Source organism: Nerophis lumbriciformis, linkage group LG33 (assembly GCF_033978685.3).
Source record: "Nerophis lumbriciformis linkage group LG33, RoL_Nlum_v2.1, whole genome shotgun sequence".
Taxonomy (NCBI): Eukaryota; Metazoa; Chordata; class Actinopteri; order Syngnathiformes; family Syngnathidae; genus Nerophis; species Nerophis lumbriciformis.
Genome location: NC_084580.2, coordinates 12,750,463 through 12,767,932, shown reverse-complemented (window position 1 = coordinate 12,767,932; position 17,470 = coordinate 12,750,463). Strand labels below are relative to the sequence as shown.

At 37.2% G+C, this 17,470-nt stretch overlaps 2 protein-coding genes across 2 annotated transcripts in view; both read right to left on the bottom strand.

Moving 5' to 3' along the window:
• Positions 1–7,812: 7,812 nt before the first annotated feature.
• On the bottom strand, positions 7,813–9,205 carry foxd5 (forkhead box D5). Its single transcript, XM_061928865.1, has one exon. The coding sequence runs from the start codon at positions 8,845–8,847 to the stop codon at positions 7,984–7,986; it is 864 nt and encodes a 287-aa protein (XP_061784849.1). The 5' UTR covers positions 8,848–9,205; the 3' UTR covers positions 7,813–7,983.
• A 3,846-nt stretch (positions 9,206–13,051) lies between these two features.
• Positions 13,052–17,470, bottom strand: part of cbwd (COBW domain containing) — a 40,752-nt gene continuing 36,333 nt past the window's right edge. The window contains exon 16 of the mRNA XM_061928292.2: positions 13,052–17,006. Coding sequence (XP_061784276.2) covers positions 16,939–17,006 — 68 coding nt within the window. The 3' untranslated portion in view covers positions 13,052–16,938. The remainder of the gene's footprint in view (positions 17,007–17,470) is intronic.

Sequence of the window (17,470 nt, the reverse complement as noted above, 5' to 3'; positions counted from 1 at the left end):
TGGGAGGGTCCACAATCAGAGCCAGGCCAGAAATAGAAACACAGTCTGAGTGATGGCACAGGAGAGTTGGGTCTGACACAGAGCTCATAACATATACAATTACTTCACAACGCACTTACAGTCGCGATCAAAAGTTGACATACACTTGTAAAGAACATAATGTCATGGCTGTCTTGAGTTTCCAATCATTTCTACAACTCTTATTTTTTTTGTTATAGAGTAATTGGAGCACATACTTGTTGGACACAAAAAACACTCATGAAGTTTGGGTCTTTTATGAATTTGTTATGGGTCTACTGAAAATGTGACCAAATCTGCTGGGTCAAAAGTATACTGTGGAGAATGCATGTATGTTTAAGAGTTCTTTCTTTATTCATAGACATGTTTAAATCAGCTAGTGTTTTTCCATTTGTACTCTTTCTATTTTTTTAGGAATATGTCCGCAAGTAAACTGTGTCAATGTAGGAGTTGGAGTACTCCCTTATATCTTATCTGTAGTAGAACAATGAGCCTCTATTCCTACTGGAGAGGGTGGAGGCTGTTTGCTGTATGTATACTTTTGACCCAGCAGATTTGGTCACATTTTCAGTAGACCCATAATAAACTCATAAAAGAACCAAACTTCATGAATGTTTTTTGTGACCAACAAGTATGTGCTCCAATCACTCTATCACAAAAAAATAAGAGTTGTAGAAATGATTGGAAACTCAAGACAGCCATGACATTATGTTCTTTACAAGTGTATGTCAACTTTTGACCACGACTTTATGTGATTACAGTGATATTTTTTTGTGGTGTGTAATACTTTTGTTAGGTAGTTTGTTTGTTTTTTTGTTTGTTTTATCTTATCTTTTTTTTTTTTAATCAAAATTAGTAGCATCAATTACTAAATATTTGTCTTTAATTATGTTTTACTTCTGTTACTGTATGTAAAAACATGCACTGCAACAACGTAATTTCCCCACTGTGGGATAAATAACAAGCCTATCCTAAAATGAGTGTTTGTTAGTTAGTGCATGAAAGTGGGCCTCCCATTAAAATGTGTTTTCTTTTTCAAATAGTTTTTGTACAAATATTACATTTTCTTCTCATGGGAGCAAGTAAAAACACTTTTAAATCTACATTGAAACCTAATACTCTTATTTAGGGAATACAAATAAGTTTGCACCAACATTTGGTAAACGGCGCCCTCTAACGCCAAACAAAAGAACTGCATGTGCTTTTGCTCGAATTCTGTTTCATACCAAACAGTAATTATTTCTTGTAAAATCATTTAAAAATAAGTTTTAACCTTATTACGTCAAAGAACATACAGTCTACAGACAAGACCACTGTCCTGTTTTTAAGGGCCTATACTGAAAAGAAAAGACACATGTTTAAATATAAAAGAAAGGTCAAATATGATCAATCTATTTGTGGCAGTATTGGACAAGGTTAGAGTATGTTTACGTTTCACTTTTGCATTTAATAGCACATATTGTGGTGCATTCAAGACACCTTGATTAAAGTTCGAAACAGAGCCATCACTATGTTTTAAAGACAGGAGACGCTTAACTATAATAATGATGTATAATTATATATATATATATATATATATACATACAGTATATACAGTATATACATATATACATATATATATATCCCGGGCGCGGCCACCGCTGCTGCTCACTGCTCCCCTCACCTCCCAGGGGGTGATGGGTCAAATGCAAAGAATACTTTCGCCACACCTATTGTGTGTGTGACTATCATGGGTACTTTAACTTTAACTTTATATATATATATATATATATATATATATATATATATATATATATATATATATATATATATATATCCATTTTCTACCGCTTGTGCCTATATATATATTTATTATAATATAATTAAAATATATTATATTATTATACATTATTATAATATAATTATCCACTAATGACAATCCTACATGAATCAGAAAAGTATCTTATTTAATGTTTTTCTATTAAAAAAAAACAACTTTTGAGCTACAGTACAAACTGCATGGTTTAAAAAGCTATTGTTACGACCAAAGTAAGTCAATAATACATACATTTATTTTTAGAGTGCATGGGGACCTTCAGGAGTCTCATAATGATGATAATAATAATAATAATAATAACAACAACAATAATAATAAGTAATATTTAAGACTAAAATGGGACCACAATTAATGGATGGATGTGATATATGGACGGGGATGGATGGATGGATAGATGCATGGATTGACGGACAGACACAGATGGAAAGATCATATATCATGTATTTTTTTTACAATTTGTAACAAATTGGCCCTGGTGTGTGAATGTGAGTGTGAATGTTGTCTATCTGTGTTGGCCCTGTGATGAGGTGGTGACTGGTCCATGGTGTACACCGCCTTCCGCGCGAGTGCAGCTGTGATAGGCTCCAGCATCCCCCGCGACCCCGAAAGGGACAAGCGGTAGAAAATGGATGGATGGAACATTTATTAATAAAAACATTAATTGTGAAGCCTATTGCAGCATTGCGCTAATTCCACTAATATAGAGTGGGGGACCTTCAGGAGTCTCATAATGATGATAATAATAATAACAACAACAATAATAACTAGATGAGGCCATTCCAAAAGGAATTGCCTGTGAATGCTCCAAAACTGAGGTTGAACTGAAATCCTGGAATTTTGAATTTCCAGAATAGTGGAATGCGTTAAAGGTGGAATGGTTGAAAAATTAAAAATGGCCAATTCATTTAGAATAGGAAAAAATGTCCCGGAAAACCTAGTATTCTGGGAAATCTTGGAATTTCTGGAATTGGTTAAGGAACAGCCCGCGATTCCCGAATAGGCTGAACAGTTTGAAGTTGGAACGGTTTGAATCGGATGAAAAATGTGGAAGGTAGAGTGCGGCAAAATCTGGAGAAGAAGAAGAAGTTGTTGGAGCAGTGGTCCCCAACCTTTTTGTAACTGCGGACCGGTCAACGCTTGAAAAATTGTCCCACGGACCGGGGGGGGTGGGGGGGCAATGTTATTTTATTTTTTTGTCATAAAAAAATACACTCATGTGTGCTTACGGACTGTATCCCTGCAGACTGTATTGATATATATTGATATATAATGTAGGAACCAGAATATTAATAACAGAAATAAACAACCCTTTTGTGTGAATGAGTGGGTTGGTGCACTAATTGTAAGTGTATCTTGTGTTTTTTATGTTGATTTAATAAAAATCTAAAGAAACAAAAATAAAAAATTCCATCCATCCATCCATTTTCTACCGCTTATTCCCTTTTGGGGTCGCGGGGGACGCTGGAGCCTATCTCAGCTACAATCGGGCGGAAGGCGGGGTACACCCTGGACAAGTCGCCACCTCATCGCAGGGCCTATATAAAATAAAATAACATTTTATAAAAATAAAAAATTGTTTTTATTTTTATTTTTTTATTTATTGTGCGGCCCGATACCAATCGATCCACGGATCGGTACCGGGCCGCGCCCCGGTGGTTGGGGACCAAAGTTTGGAGCATTCACACAATAATTATTAAGTAATATTGGGACCACTTTTAATGGATGGATGGATGGATATATGTACAAAGATGGATAGATAATTAGACGGACGGACGGACGGACGGACGGACGGACGGACGGACGGACGGACGGACGGACGGACGGACGGACGGACGGACGGACGGACGGACGGACAGACAGACAGACAGACAGACAGACAGACAGACAGACAGACAGATAGATAGATAGATAGAATGGACAGACAGACAAGACAGACAAACATACATACAGGATGGACAGACACACAGACACTCAGACAGACAGACAGACAGACAGACAGACAGATAGACAGATAGATAGATAGATAGATAGATAGATAGATAGATAGATAGATAGATAGATAGATAGATAGATAGATAGATAGATAGATAGATAGATAGATAGATAGGATGGACAGACAGACAAGACAGACAAACATACAGACAGGATGGACAGACACACAGACACTCAGACAGACAGACAGATAGATAGACAGACAGACAGACAGATGGATAGGATGGACAGATAGACAGATAGATAGATGGATAGACAGATAGACAGACACACAGACACTCAGACAGACAGACAGACAGACAGACAGACAGACAGACAGACAGACAGACAGACAGACAGACAGATAGATAGATAGATAGATAGATAGATAGATAGATAGATAGATAGATAGATAGATAGATAGATAGATAGATAGATAGATAGATAGATAGGATGGACAGACAGACAAGACAGACAGACATACAGACAGGATGGACAGACACACAGACACTCAGACAGACAGACAGATAAATAGAGACAGACAGACAGACAGACAGACAGACAGATAGATAGATAGGACAGCCAGATAGGACAGACAGACTGACAGACAGATAGATAGATTGATAGACAGATAGCTAGGATGGACAGACAGACATACAGACAGGATGGACAGACACACAGACAGACAGATAGATAAATAGATAGACAGACAGACAGACAGATAGATAGATAGGACAGACAGATAGGACAGACAGACAGACAGACAGACAGACAGACACACAGACAGATGATAGATAGATAGATAGATAGATAGATAGATAGATAGATAGATAGATAGATAGATAGATAGATAGATAGATAGATAGATAGATAGATAGATAGATAGATAGATAGATAGATAGATAGATAGATAGATAGATAGGATGGACAGACAAGACAAACATACAGACAGGATGGACAGACACACAGACACTCAGACAGACAGACAGACAGATAGACAGACAGACAGACAGACGGATGGATAGGATGGACAGATAGACAGATAGATAGATGGATAGACAGATAGACAGACACACAGACACTCAGACAGACAGACAGACAGACAGACAGACAGACAGGATGGACAGACACACAGACACTCAGACAGACAGACAGACAGACAGACAGACAGACAGACAGATAGACAGATAGATAGATAGATAGATAGATAGATAGATAGGATGGACAGACAGACAAGACAGACAAACATACAGACAGGATGGACAGACACACAGACACTCAGACAGACAGACAGACAGACAGACAGATAGATAGACAGACAGACAGACAGATGGATAGGATGGACAGATAGACAGATAGATAGATGGATAGACAGATAGACAGACACAGAGACACTCAGACAGACAGACAGACAGACAGACAGACAGACAGACAGATAGATAGATAGATAGATAGATAGATAGATAGATAGATAGATAGATAGATAGATAGATAGATAGATAGATAGATAGATAGGATGGACAGACAGACAAGACAGACAGACATACAGACAGGATGGACAGACACACAGAGAGACAGACAGATAAATTAGAGACAGACAGACAGACAGACAGACAGATAGATAGATAGGACAGCCAGATAGGACAGACTGACTGACAGACAGATAGATAGATTGATAGATAGATAGCTAGGATGGACAGACAGACAAGACAGACAGACATACAGACAGGATGGACAGACACACAGACAGACAGATAGATAAATAGATAGACAAACAGACAGATAGATAGATAGGACAGACAGACAGACAGACACACAGACAGATGATAGATAGATAGATAGATAGATAGATAGATAGATAGATAGATAGATAGATAGATAGATAGATAGATAGATAGATAGATAGATAGATAGATAGATAGATAGATAGATAGATAGATAGATAGATAGATAGACAGATAGATAGATAGGACAGACAGATAGGACAGACAGACAGACACACAGACACAGACAGATGATAGATAGATAGATAGATAGATAGATAGATAGATAGATAGATAGAGACAGATAACGGATAGATGGACAGACAGGACAGACAGACACAGACAGACAGACAGACAGACAGACAGACAGACAGACAGATAGATAGATAGATAGATAGATAGATAGATAGATAGATAGATAGATAGATAGATAGATAGATAGATAGATAGATAGATAGATACAGATAGACAGACAGACATACAGACAGGATGGACAGACACACAGACACTCAGACAGACAGACAGATAAATAGAGACAGACAGACAGACAGACAGACAGACAGACAGATAGATAGGACAGCCAGATAGGACAGACAGACTGACAGACAGATAGATAGATTGATAGATAGATAGCTAGGATGGACAGACAGACATACAGACAGGATGGACAGACACACAGACAGACAGATAGATAAATAGATAGACAGACAGACAGACAGATAGATAGATAGGACAGACAGATAGGACAGACAGACAGACAGACAGACAGACACACAGACAGATGATAGATAGATAGATAGATAGATAGATAGATAGATAGATAGATAGATAGATAGATAGATAGATAGATAGATAGATAGATAGATAGATAGATAGGATGGACAGACAGACAAGACAAACATACAGACAGGATGGACAGACACACAGACACTCAGACAGACAGATAGACAGACAGACAGACAGACAGACAGACAGATGGATAGGATGGACAGATAGACAGATAGATAGATGGATAGACAGATAGACAGACACACAGACACTCAGACAGACAGACAGACAGACAGGATGGACAGACACACAGACACTCAGACAGACAGACAGACAGACAGATAGACAGATAGATAGATAGATAGATAGATAGGATGGACAGACAGACAAGACAGACAAACATACAGACAGGATGGACAGACACACAGACACTCAGACAGACAGACAGACAGACAGACAGATAGATAGACAGACAGACAGACAGATGGATAGGATGGACAGATAGACAGATAGATAGATGGATAGACAGATAGACAGACACAGAGACACTCAGACAGACAGACAGACAGACAGACAGACAGACAGATAGATAGATAGATAGATAGATAGATAGATAGATAGATAGATAGATAGATAGATAGATAGATAGATAGATAGATAGGATGGACAGACAGACAAGACAGACAGACATACAGACAGGATGGACAGACACACAGACAGACAGACAGATAAATAGAGACAGACAGACAGACAGACAGACAGACAGATAGATAGATAGGACAGCCAGATAGGACAGACTGACTGACAGACAGATAGATAGATTGATAGATAGATAGCTAGGATGGACAGACAGACAAGACAGACAGACATACAGACAGGATGGACAGACACACAGACAGACAGATAGATAAATAGATAGACAAACAGACAGATAGATAGATAGGACAGACAGACAGACAGACACACAGACAGATGATAGATAGATAGATAGATAGATAGATAGATAGATAGATAGATAGATAGATAGATAGATAGATAGATAGACAGATAGATAGATAGGACAGACAGATAGGACAGACAGACAGACACACAGACACAGACAGATGATAGATAGATAGATAGATAGATAGATAGATAGATAGATAGATAGATAGATAGATAGATAGAGACAGATAACGGATAGATGGACAGACAGGACAGACAGACACAGACAGACAGACAGACAGACAGACAGACAGACAGACAGACAGACAGACAGACAGACAGACAGACAGACAGACAGATAGACAGATAGATAGATAGATAGATAGATAGATAGATAGATAGATAGATAGATAGATAGATAGATATAGATAGATAGATAGATACAGACAGACAGACAGGATGGACGGAAACAGATGAAAGATCAAATCTCATGTTTTTTGTTTTTTTTACAATTTGTAACATTTATTTATTAATAAAAACATTCATCGTGAAGCCTATTGCAGCATTGCGCTACTCCCACTCATATATTACATGAAATCTTATTTACACGGCTTCCTTCCACACTCTTACACGAATATCATGCAGCCTGTACAGTTATATTTCTTTAAGAAACGAGCCAAAGTAACATGGTGCATGTGACAACATGGCAGCACATAACACATGTCAGCAGTGTGGGTATGGACGTGTGACATGGTCACCGCTCAGAACGGAGGAAGGCCCAAACGGAGTGGCGGGACTCTGCAGGGGTGCAGGAACCAGGCAGGCCGCAGGGTTGGACATGAAGTGTGGGTAACGCACGGCGTTGCGGTGGGGGAGAGCCGGCGTGCTCATGATGGAGTCGATGCTGAAGGAGCATTTGGATTGTGCAGCGCGGCTCGTCGCTTCTGTGCCGCTCAAGTCTTTGGCTCCAGCGCGCTTCACAAAGTAGGACCTCATGACGCCGTCCTGCGCGGGAACCACCTGCACGGGCAGCGGGTACGGCTGGCCGAAATGTCGGCAGTAGTTGGCGTAGAAGACGAGTCCATCCTTCCCGAAGTCCGCTGGGGTCCTCTTGAACCTCTTCCTGCGACGGAGGAAGCTGCCGTTGTCGAACATGTCCTCCGAAGCCGGGTCCAGGGACCAGTAGTTGCCCTTCCCGGGGTTCCCGGGCTCCCGCGGGATCTTGATGAAGCAGTCGTTGAGGGACAGGTTGTGCCGGATGGAGTTCTGCCAGGCGGGGAACTTGTCCCGGTAGTAGGGGAACTTGTTGCTGATGAAGTCGCAGATGCCGCTGAGGGTGAGCTTCTTCATGGGGCTCTGAAGGATGGCCATGGTGATGAGCGCGATGTAGGAGTACGGCGGCTTCACCGCAGCCTTCCCGCAGGAGGACGACGGTGAGGGGGATGAGGGGGTCGGTGTGTCCGCGCCCTCGCTCTCCGCGCAGGAGTCCGCACCCGAGGAGTCGAACTCCGCCCCGGAGCTCGGATCATCCTCGCCGACGATGTCGATCTCCCCCAGGGACGCTTCGTAGTCACTGGAGAGTGTCATGGCTCCAAAATGTCAACAACGCAAAGGAAAAAGAGAGTTCAAAGTGCATGTGGTTGTCCTTCTTGTCGGGCTTCCGCCTTCTTGTTGAGCTGGCAGTGACCAGAAGGGACAAGTTTTTATACGCTGGAAGGCTTTTGCCCAGCAGGATGAACTCCCTCCCCGGGGGTCCTCTGGGCCAATCAGGAGGGACCGTCACCGCGGGAGGCGGGGGGGCCAAACTTTGCATGCAAAAGTTAGTTAATATTTACATTTGTATGCATGGCGGATAAAGCTTTTATTGTGAAGTTATAGCTTTTAACTTTTATTAATCATGATCAGGTATGATTTACATGTGTGTGCATGGCGGATAAAGCTTTTATTGTGAAGTTATAGCTTTTAACTTTTATTAATCATGATCAGGTATTATTTACATGAGTGTGCATGGCGGATAAAGCTTTTATTGTGAAGTTATCTTTTAAATTGTATTGATCATGATCAGTTAATATTTACATTTGTATGTGTAGCGAATACATTTTAATAGTGAAGTTATAACTTTAAACTTTTATTAATCATGATCAGGTATTATTTACGATCGTATGCATGGCGGATAAAGCTTTTATTGTGAAGTTATAGCTTTTAATTTTTATTGATCATGATCAGTTAATATTTACATTGTATGCATGGCGGATATAAAGCTTTTATTGTGAAGTTATAGCTTTTAACTTTTATTGATCATGATCAGTTAATATTTACATTTGTATGTATAGCGGATAAGTTTTTATTGTGAAGCTATAGCTTCTAACTTTTATTAATCATGATCAGGTATTATTTACATGTGTATGCATAGCGGATAAAGCTTTTATTGTGAAGTTATCTTTTAAATTGTATTGATCATGATCAGTTAATATTTACATTTGTATGTGTAGCGAATACGTTTTTATAGTGAAGTTATAACTTTTAACTTTTTTTAATCATGATCAGGTATTATTTACATGTGTGTGCATGGCGGATAAAGCTTTTATTGTGAAGTTATAGCTTTTAACTTTTATTGATCATGATCAGTTAATATTTACATTTGTATGTGTAGCGGATAAGGTTTTGTTGCTTTTAACTTTTATTGATCATGATCAGGTATTATTTACATATTGTATGCATGGCGGATAAAGCTTTTATTGTGAAGTTATAGCTTTTAATTTTTATTGATCTTGATCAGTTAATATTTACATTTGTATGTATAGCGGATAAGTTTTTATTGTGAAGTTATAGCTTTCAACTTTTATTAATCATGATCAGGTATTTTTTACATGTGTATGCATGGTGGATAAAGCTTTTATTGTGAAGTTATCTTTTAAATTGTATTGATCGTGATCAGGTAATATTTACATTTGTATGCATGGCGGATAAAGCTTTTATTGTGACGTTGTAGCTTTTAACTTTTATTAATCATGATCAGGTATTATTTACATTTGTATGCAAGGCGGATAAAGCTTTTATTGTGAAGTTGTGGCTTGTAACTTTTATTAATCATGATCAGGTATTATTTACATTTGTATGTATAGCGAATAAGGTTTTGTTGCTTTTAACTTTTATTGATCATGATCAGGTAATATTTATATTTGTATGCATAGCGGATAAGCTTTTATTGTGAAGTTATAGCTTTTAACTTTTATTGATCATGATCAGTTAATATTTATATTTGTATGCATAGCGGATAAGCTTTTATTGTGAAGTTATAGCTTTTAACTTTTATTGATCATGATCAGTTAATATTTATATTTGTATGCATAGCGGATAAGCTTTTATTGTGAAGTTGTAGCTTTTAAATTTTATTGATCATGATCAGGTAATATTTACATTTGTATGCATGGCGAATAGGCTTTTATTGCTTTTAACTTTTATTGATCATGATCTGGTAATATTTACATTTGTATGCATGGCGGATAAAGCTTTTATTGTGAAGTTATAGCTTTGAACTTTTGTTTATCACGATCAGTTAATATTGACATATGCTTACCTTCCATAAGCTTACTGATTTATTTTGCTTGTTTGAATTTGCACGTTTAGTATTCTATACACAGACACAGTAATTTTTTATCATTTTATTTAATATATTTGATGTGCACTGTATCAAGACTATTTTTTATTGAAAATATACAATAAAGCCTGGATTAATCAATCATTATTTATTTTGGGAAAATATAAATTCATGTGATGCTTCCCTTTATTAGCTTACACTTTGACTTATTTGTATATGCTTTATTATTATCACTGCTATTAGTAGTAGTGGTATACGCAGTAGTTATTGTTTAGTTGCATTATATATATTCTAAATAAAAATTTCTAAAATATTCAATTAAAAATAGAAAACACAACTTTTATTATTCAAAATATAATCTGTATCAGATAAATGTAAATACATGTAATACACACTGGTGTATATTTATGTTACTGTTTCCCTAAATCTACAATGGCTTATGTGAATTTAAATGTGTTATTAGTATCACAGTCATTTATAAATGTGTATATATTACAAACACACACACACACACACACACACACACACACACACACACACACACACACACACACACACACACACACAATCTATCTATCTATCTATATATATATATATATATATATATATATATATAATGCAATATAAAACACAAATTACTTGCTACAAACATTTATCGAACAACATAAATACTATCTAAATATTTAAATGAAACAAATACATAGACTGGTGTTTCCATACTTAACTGCATGTATCTATCAATTAAGTTATTCATTATAGAGAATACATTTAAATATAATTGATACAAATGCGCTTGATTAAATATCATTGCTAATACTTTATATTATATGCTAATTAATGGCATAGGCTACAGTGATGATGTACAGTAAAATGCATGAAAGACATACAATTCTGCACTGTGGTTTTGTATATATATATATATATATATATATATATATATATATATATATATATATATATATATATATATATATATATATATATATATATATAAATATAGGCTCTGCACTATATTACGTGCTACAAACATTTATTGAACAACATAAATACAATCTATCTAAATATTTAAATGAAACAAATACATAGACTGGTGTTTCCATACTTTTAACTGTATGTATCTATCAATTAAGTTATTAATTATAAATAATTAATTTAAATATGATTGATACAAATGCACTTGATTTAATATCAATGCTAATACTATATATTATATGCTCATTAATGGCATAAACTACAATAATGATGTACAGTATAATGCATGAAAGACATACAATTCTGCACTGTAGTTTTGTGTATGTGTATATATATATATAATTTAGTTTGATAACTTTTTTTAACCATGTATATATATGGTAAAAAATTATATTTAGTTTGATAAACAAAAACAAATATTTATCAAACTAAATATTTCAGCATGAAGTTAAAAATAAATTTGTGACCAACTGTTTTTTAACGTTTTAAATTTAAAACATTGTTGTTAAAAAGAAAACAATAAAGCAGCACAATCTTGGGGGAGCGGGATGTGCTAAGGCAGAAATGTAACACCACACCTAACTCGTGATAAGCAAGTGTTTCCATCTTGTGCCCCCCGCGGGTTCGTTTAGTTTGCCACCTCTGGATGCCCGCAGGAGGGCGTGACCATGAAAATGGCCGTGGTAGGACACCCCGCAGGCAGCGCAGAAAAGAGCCGATGGCGCTCTTAACGAGGCCAATCAGCATCAGAATCGAGTAGGAAACGGCCCAGCTGCACGGTGCTGCTCGGCGCTCCTACGTGGGCAAGGCTCGGATTTATGACCCGGCTTGAATAAAGCTGAACCATCCTCAAAGCAAAGGCAGGCTGAGAGCGGATATGTGCAAAAAAAAAAAAAAAAAAAAAATCTCCATTGCAAATGAGAGGAGCTGGGAAAACTCCACCCATTTCCTCACCTGACTCACAGCCGTGTGTGTGCGTAATGGTCCTCACATGACAGCACCACTCAAGATGGCAGAAAATATGATATAAAACCGTGCACAGATTTAATTGAACCTGACGTCAGCACCTCACATTTAAGACTTGGTAATCATTTTTCTTCATGCAATGTTCTTAAATAAAGGGAAAACAAGAACTTTACAACCACTTTGCAAAGTGCACCAAATATGTGAACGTGTGCTTTAAAATTGTGTTTGTATATAAAACAAGTAAATGCCTCATCAAATCAAAGTATTATCTTTAATCTGACACTTGTGGCTGTGAGAATTATACAATAAAGCGGAAATTTGACTAGATGAATTAGTAAAATAAAATAAAAAAACATGATTTCTAAAGCAAGAAATAGTGTATGTGTCCAATGAAAAGCAAGTATATCTCCAAATTGTATAAACCCCCTTCATCATTTTACCTGAAATATGTAGAAACTATGCTTTGATAAAATTGGCTGTATGTTAATGAATTACCTGATAAAATACATATACTGTATTTACACATTTTCTGTTCAGTTTTCAATTTCATCCATGCAAGACACTGACTAAATGTTTTTTCTGTTAAAAAAATAAAGCAAACCGACACAATTTGGAGATATGTTTTTTAAGGGTGTAACGGTACACAAAAATTTCGGTTCGGTACGTACCTCGGTTTAGAGGTCACGGTTCGGTTCATTTTTGGTACAGTAAGAAAACAACAAAATATAAATTTTTGGGTTATTTATTAACCAAATTTGCAAACTTTTCCACCAAAAATATTTTTCTTAGTGGAATATTTGATGTGAAGTAATCGGAACCTTGGATAGGTCAATAATTCATAATAACATTGATTTTGATTCAATATAATGTTTTGAGCAATGACAGTTTGAAAGAAAAAAAAAACAGCTTTGTTTTATTAGTCAACATTGCAACTTTTTCTAAATTACATTTAACCTTTAAGCTTTTTTATTTCACTTTTGTTATGTTTTTGTTTATTTTAATAATATTTTTAGAATGTGCCATGGGTGTCACATCGTGGTGAGGGATGTCTTGTCTTGTTTTTTTCTGTCTTGTGATTTGCATGTTTTAGTTTGAAAAGTAACTCTCCTCTCGTTTCAGGTCACTTGCCCTTCCTTTTGTGTCATCAGTCTGACGTCATCCCGGTTCCCTGATTGTTTCCACCTGTTCCCTATTACCCTCATGTGTCTTATAAGCCCACTCCTCCCTTTGTTCTGTGCCAGATTGTCTCGTTTATTCGTGCTCTCTAGCATCCATGTCCATGTCCATGCCTTGCCTCGTGCTTATGTTCCTTGATCCTGAATCCCTTCGTTGCTATTTTGAGTTTTCCTTTCTTCCTTCTCAGCAGAGTGATTTTTTGTTATTTAGTTTATTCAGCCGAAGTGGTGAGTTATCAGTAGTGATGGGTTGATGAGGCGTCATGAAGCGTTTCGACACATTGCAAAACTGTATTTATACTGTGTCGATACTGTGTCACTAAATACTGACATCTGCTGGACATTAAAAATCCCTACAGGCAACCTATGGACCGACTCAACTGGCACTGATTTTATGACCTAGTACAGTGGTTCTCAAATGGGGGTACGCGTACCCCTGGGGGTACTTGAAGGTATGCCAAGGGGTACGTGAGATTTTTTTTAAATATTCTAAAAATAACAACAATTCAGAAATCCTTTATAAATATATTTATTGAATAATACTTCAACAAAATATGAATGTAAGTTCATAAACTCAGTGAAGCACAAGCTCAGGTTTGTCACTGAAATGTCTGTCAAAAAGAACTGTGAAAAGAAATGCAACAATGCAATATTCAGTGTTGACAGCTAGATTTTTTGTGGACATGTTCCATAAATATTGATGTTAAAGATTTTTTTTTTGTGAAGAAATGTTTAGAATTAAGTTCATGAATCCAGATGGATCTCTATTACAATCCCCAAAGAGGGCACTTTAAGTTGATGATTACTTCTATGTGTAAAAATCTTTATTTATAATTGAATCACTTGTTTATTTTTCAACAAGTTTTTAGTTATGTTTATCTTTTTTTCCAAATAGTTCAAGAAAGACGACTACAAATGAGCAATATTTTGCACTGTTATACAATCTAATAAATCAGAAACTGATGACATAGTGCTGTATTTTATTTCTTTATCTTTTTTTTTTTTCAACCAAAAATGCTGTGCTCTGATTAGGGGGTACTTGAATTTAAAAAAAATTCACAGGGGGTACATTGCTGAAAAAAGGTTGAGAACCACTGACCTAGTATATACAATAATATAAACCAAGTCATTGTATTTCATTTAGAATGATTTAATAACTTAATTTAAATAAAAATATATTTTTTGTCTTTTTTAAATACAGTCAATAAATAATGTTGTGAACATGTATCATAACATAGAAATCTAAGAGAACGTGTTGTGGATGAGGATGCTTGTGGACCTGGAATTTTTTTTTTTTTTTTTTACACATTTTTATTTAAAAAAAAAACAGTTTTTCTAACGTATTCAATTTTAGACGCTTTCTCTTCTTAGTTATTATTTCTCCGGCTGTAGAAAAGACCCGCTCACAGGGCACAGAGGAGGCGTCAGTGCGACACAGTTCGCGAATCGGTCACGTGACCAAAACAGCTCATGATCGGTCACGTGACTTTCTAAAAGCGGTACGCGCACCGACACAGGGTTTCGCTCTATGAGCTCGACGCATGCGCCGATGCATCGGTGTTGCCGGACCCATCACTAGTTATCAGTTATTTTTCATTCTTTCCTCAAATTTTTGAGTGACAATTTTTGTTAAACTTTATTAGATTAGATAGTGTAGAATTTTTCATAGCTGTTGTTTCTTCCTCCTGTTGGAGCGTTTTTTTGTTAATACATTTTATAGCATATACGGCGCCAATTATAGTTCTTTGCTTTTGTGTTTTCGTCCGTTCGGAGTGATTTTCGGTTGTTCCTATTTTTTGGAACCTTTTTCGCCGATTAGTTTTTTGGTTAATATAGATATTGTAATTCCTTGACTTTGGAGGTGAAAGGAAGCTGTCAAAATAAAAGCCTGTCTAAGTTCCCTACTCTGCATCTGAGTCCTATCCTTTTTACCAAGCCTGACAGTGGGCCTTTAAAACAGTAGCTGTGGGCCGCAAATGGCCTCCGGGGCACACTTTTGACACCCCTGCTATAGATGATAAAAAATTAAATCTGATAAATCTATGGATAAAAAGCAGAGCCTGGCGACGCAGGCGCGTTTATCATAACTCTCTCGTTCTCTCTGTCTCTGCCCCTCCCTCACCAATGCTGCCATGTGCACAATTTGTTTTGTTTTTAACCCCTTCTTAACCCTGAACGTACATTGAAAATACACGCAACCCTAACTCAAAATGCCGGACATTTGAGGCATTTAAGAAACCCCGCCCTGACAGCTCCGCAAGAGGACATGTCCGGTGAAAAGAGGACGTATGGTCAGTCTATTGTAGCCTGTTAGCTGCTAGCATGCCGTGTGTTGTGCCTCGGTGTTCATTGGTTACACAACGTGCGGTACGCTACTTAATATGTCCGTGTGGAAACTCATTCGGTACACCTCCGAACCGAACCGGAACACCCTGTACCGAAACGGTTCGATACAAATACACGTACCGTTACACCCCTCATGTTTTTCAAAGGTGTCAATGAAAACATGTTCTCTCCAAATGTTGAAAGTCTTCATCTGAAAAACAGGTCATATTTATTCATATTTTGGATCTAACATAGAAAAACTCATGTGGAGATGTAGGCTTTAATTGGACAACTGTTTCCGCCAATGAAAAGCAATTTTTTTTGCCCCATATTTGTAAGTTTGTGTTGTATTTAATGGAAAAGCATACACATATGTTCTTCATGTTTCAGCTATAAAGGAAAAAAACACAAAAGGGAGATACTTTATATGGTTTTCATTGGACAGCAATAATGCACTACTCACTTGTAACAAAGTACATAATTGGTATTGTTTATAGAAACCATTATAAATAGAAAACCACACGCCTCCTATTCTCGTTAACATCAGCTAACCTCTCGTGCATGTGCTTCATCATCTTGAGGAAATAACAGACCGAGCCCGAAGATCTGCTCTTCTGTTTAGACCGTATCTTCTTCTGGTTATTTATCTCTTTGTACCACCGTGGAGATGAAATGTTGTTGCAGAATATCCTTGTCCAAGTTCCTTCCTGCGGGGATACAACAGAGACAGAAGTTGTACTAAAACATTGCTTCTCAAATATTTTCTGTTACGCCCCCAACAGGAAGAAGAAAATATTTCGCACTTTTCACATTTCAGCAAACATTTTACAGTCTATCCTGTCAGTACAAGCATTTAAGTCCCATCTAAAAACTCATTTGTATACTCTAGCCTTTAAATAGACCCCCTTTTTAGACCAGTTTCTTTTCTTTTCTCTTCTGCCCCCCTCTCGCTTGTGGAGGGGGGGGGGCACAGGTCCTGTGACCATGGATGAAGTGCTGGCTGTCCAGAGTCGGGACCCGGGGTGGACCGCTCGCCTGTGCATCGGTTGGGGACATCTCTGCGCTGCTGACCCGTCTCCGCTCGGGATGGTTTCCTGCTGGCCCCACTATGGACTGGACTCTCGCTGTTATGTTGGATCCACTATGGACTGGACTTTCACTAATATGTTAG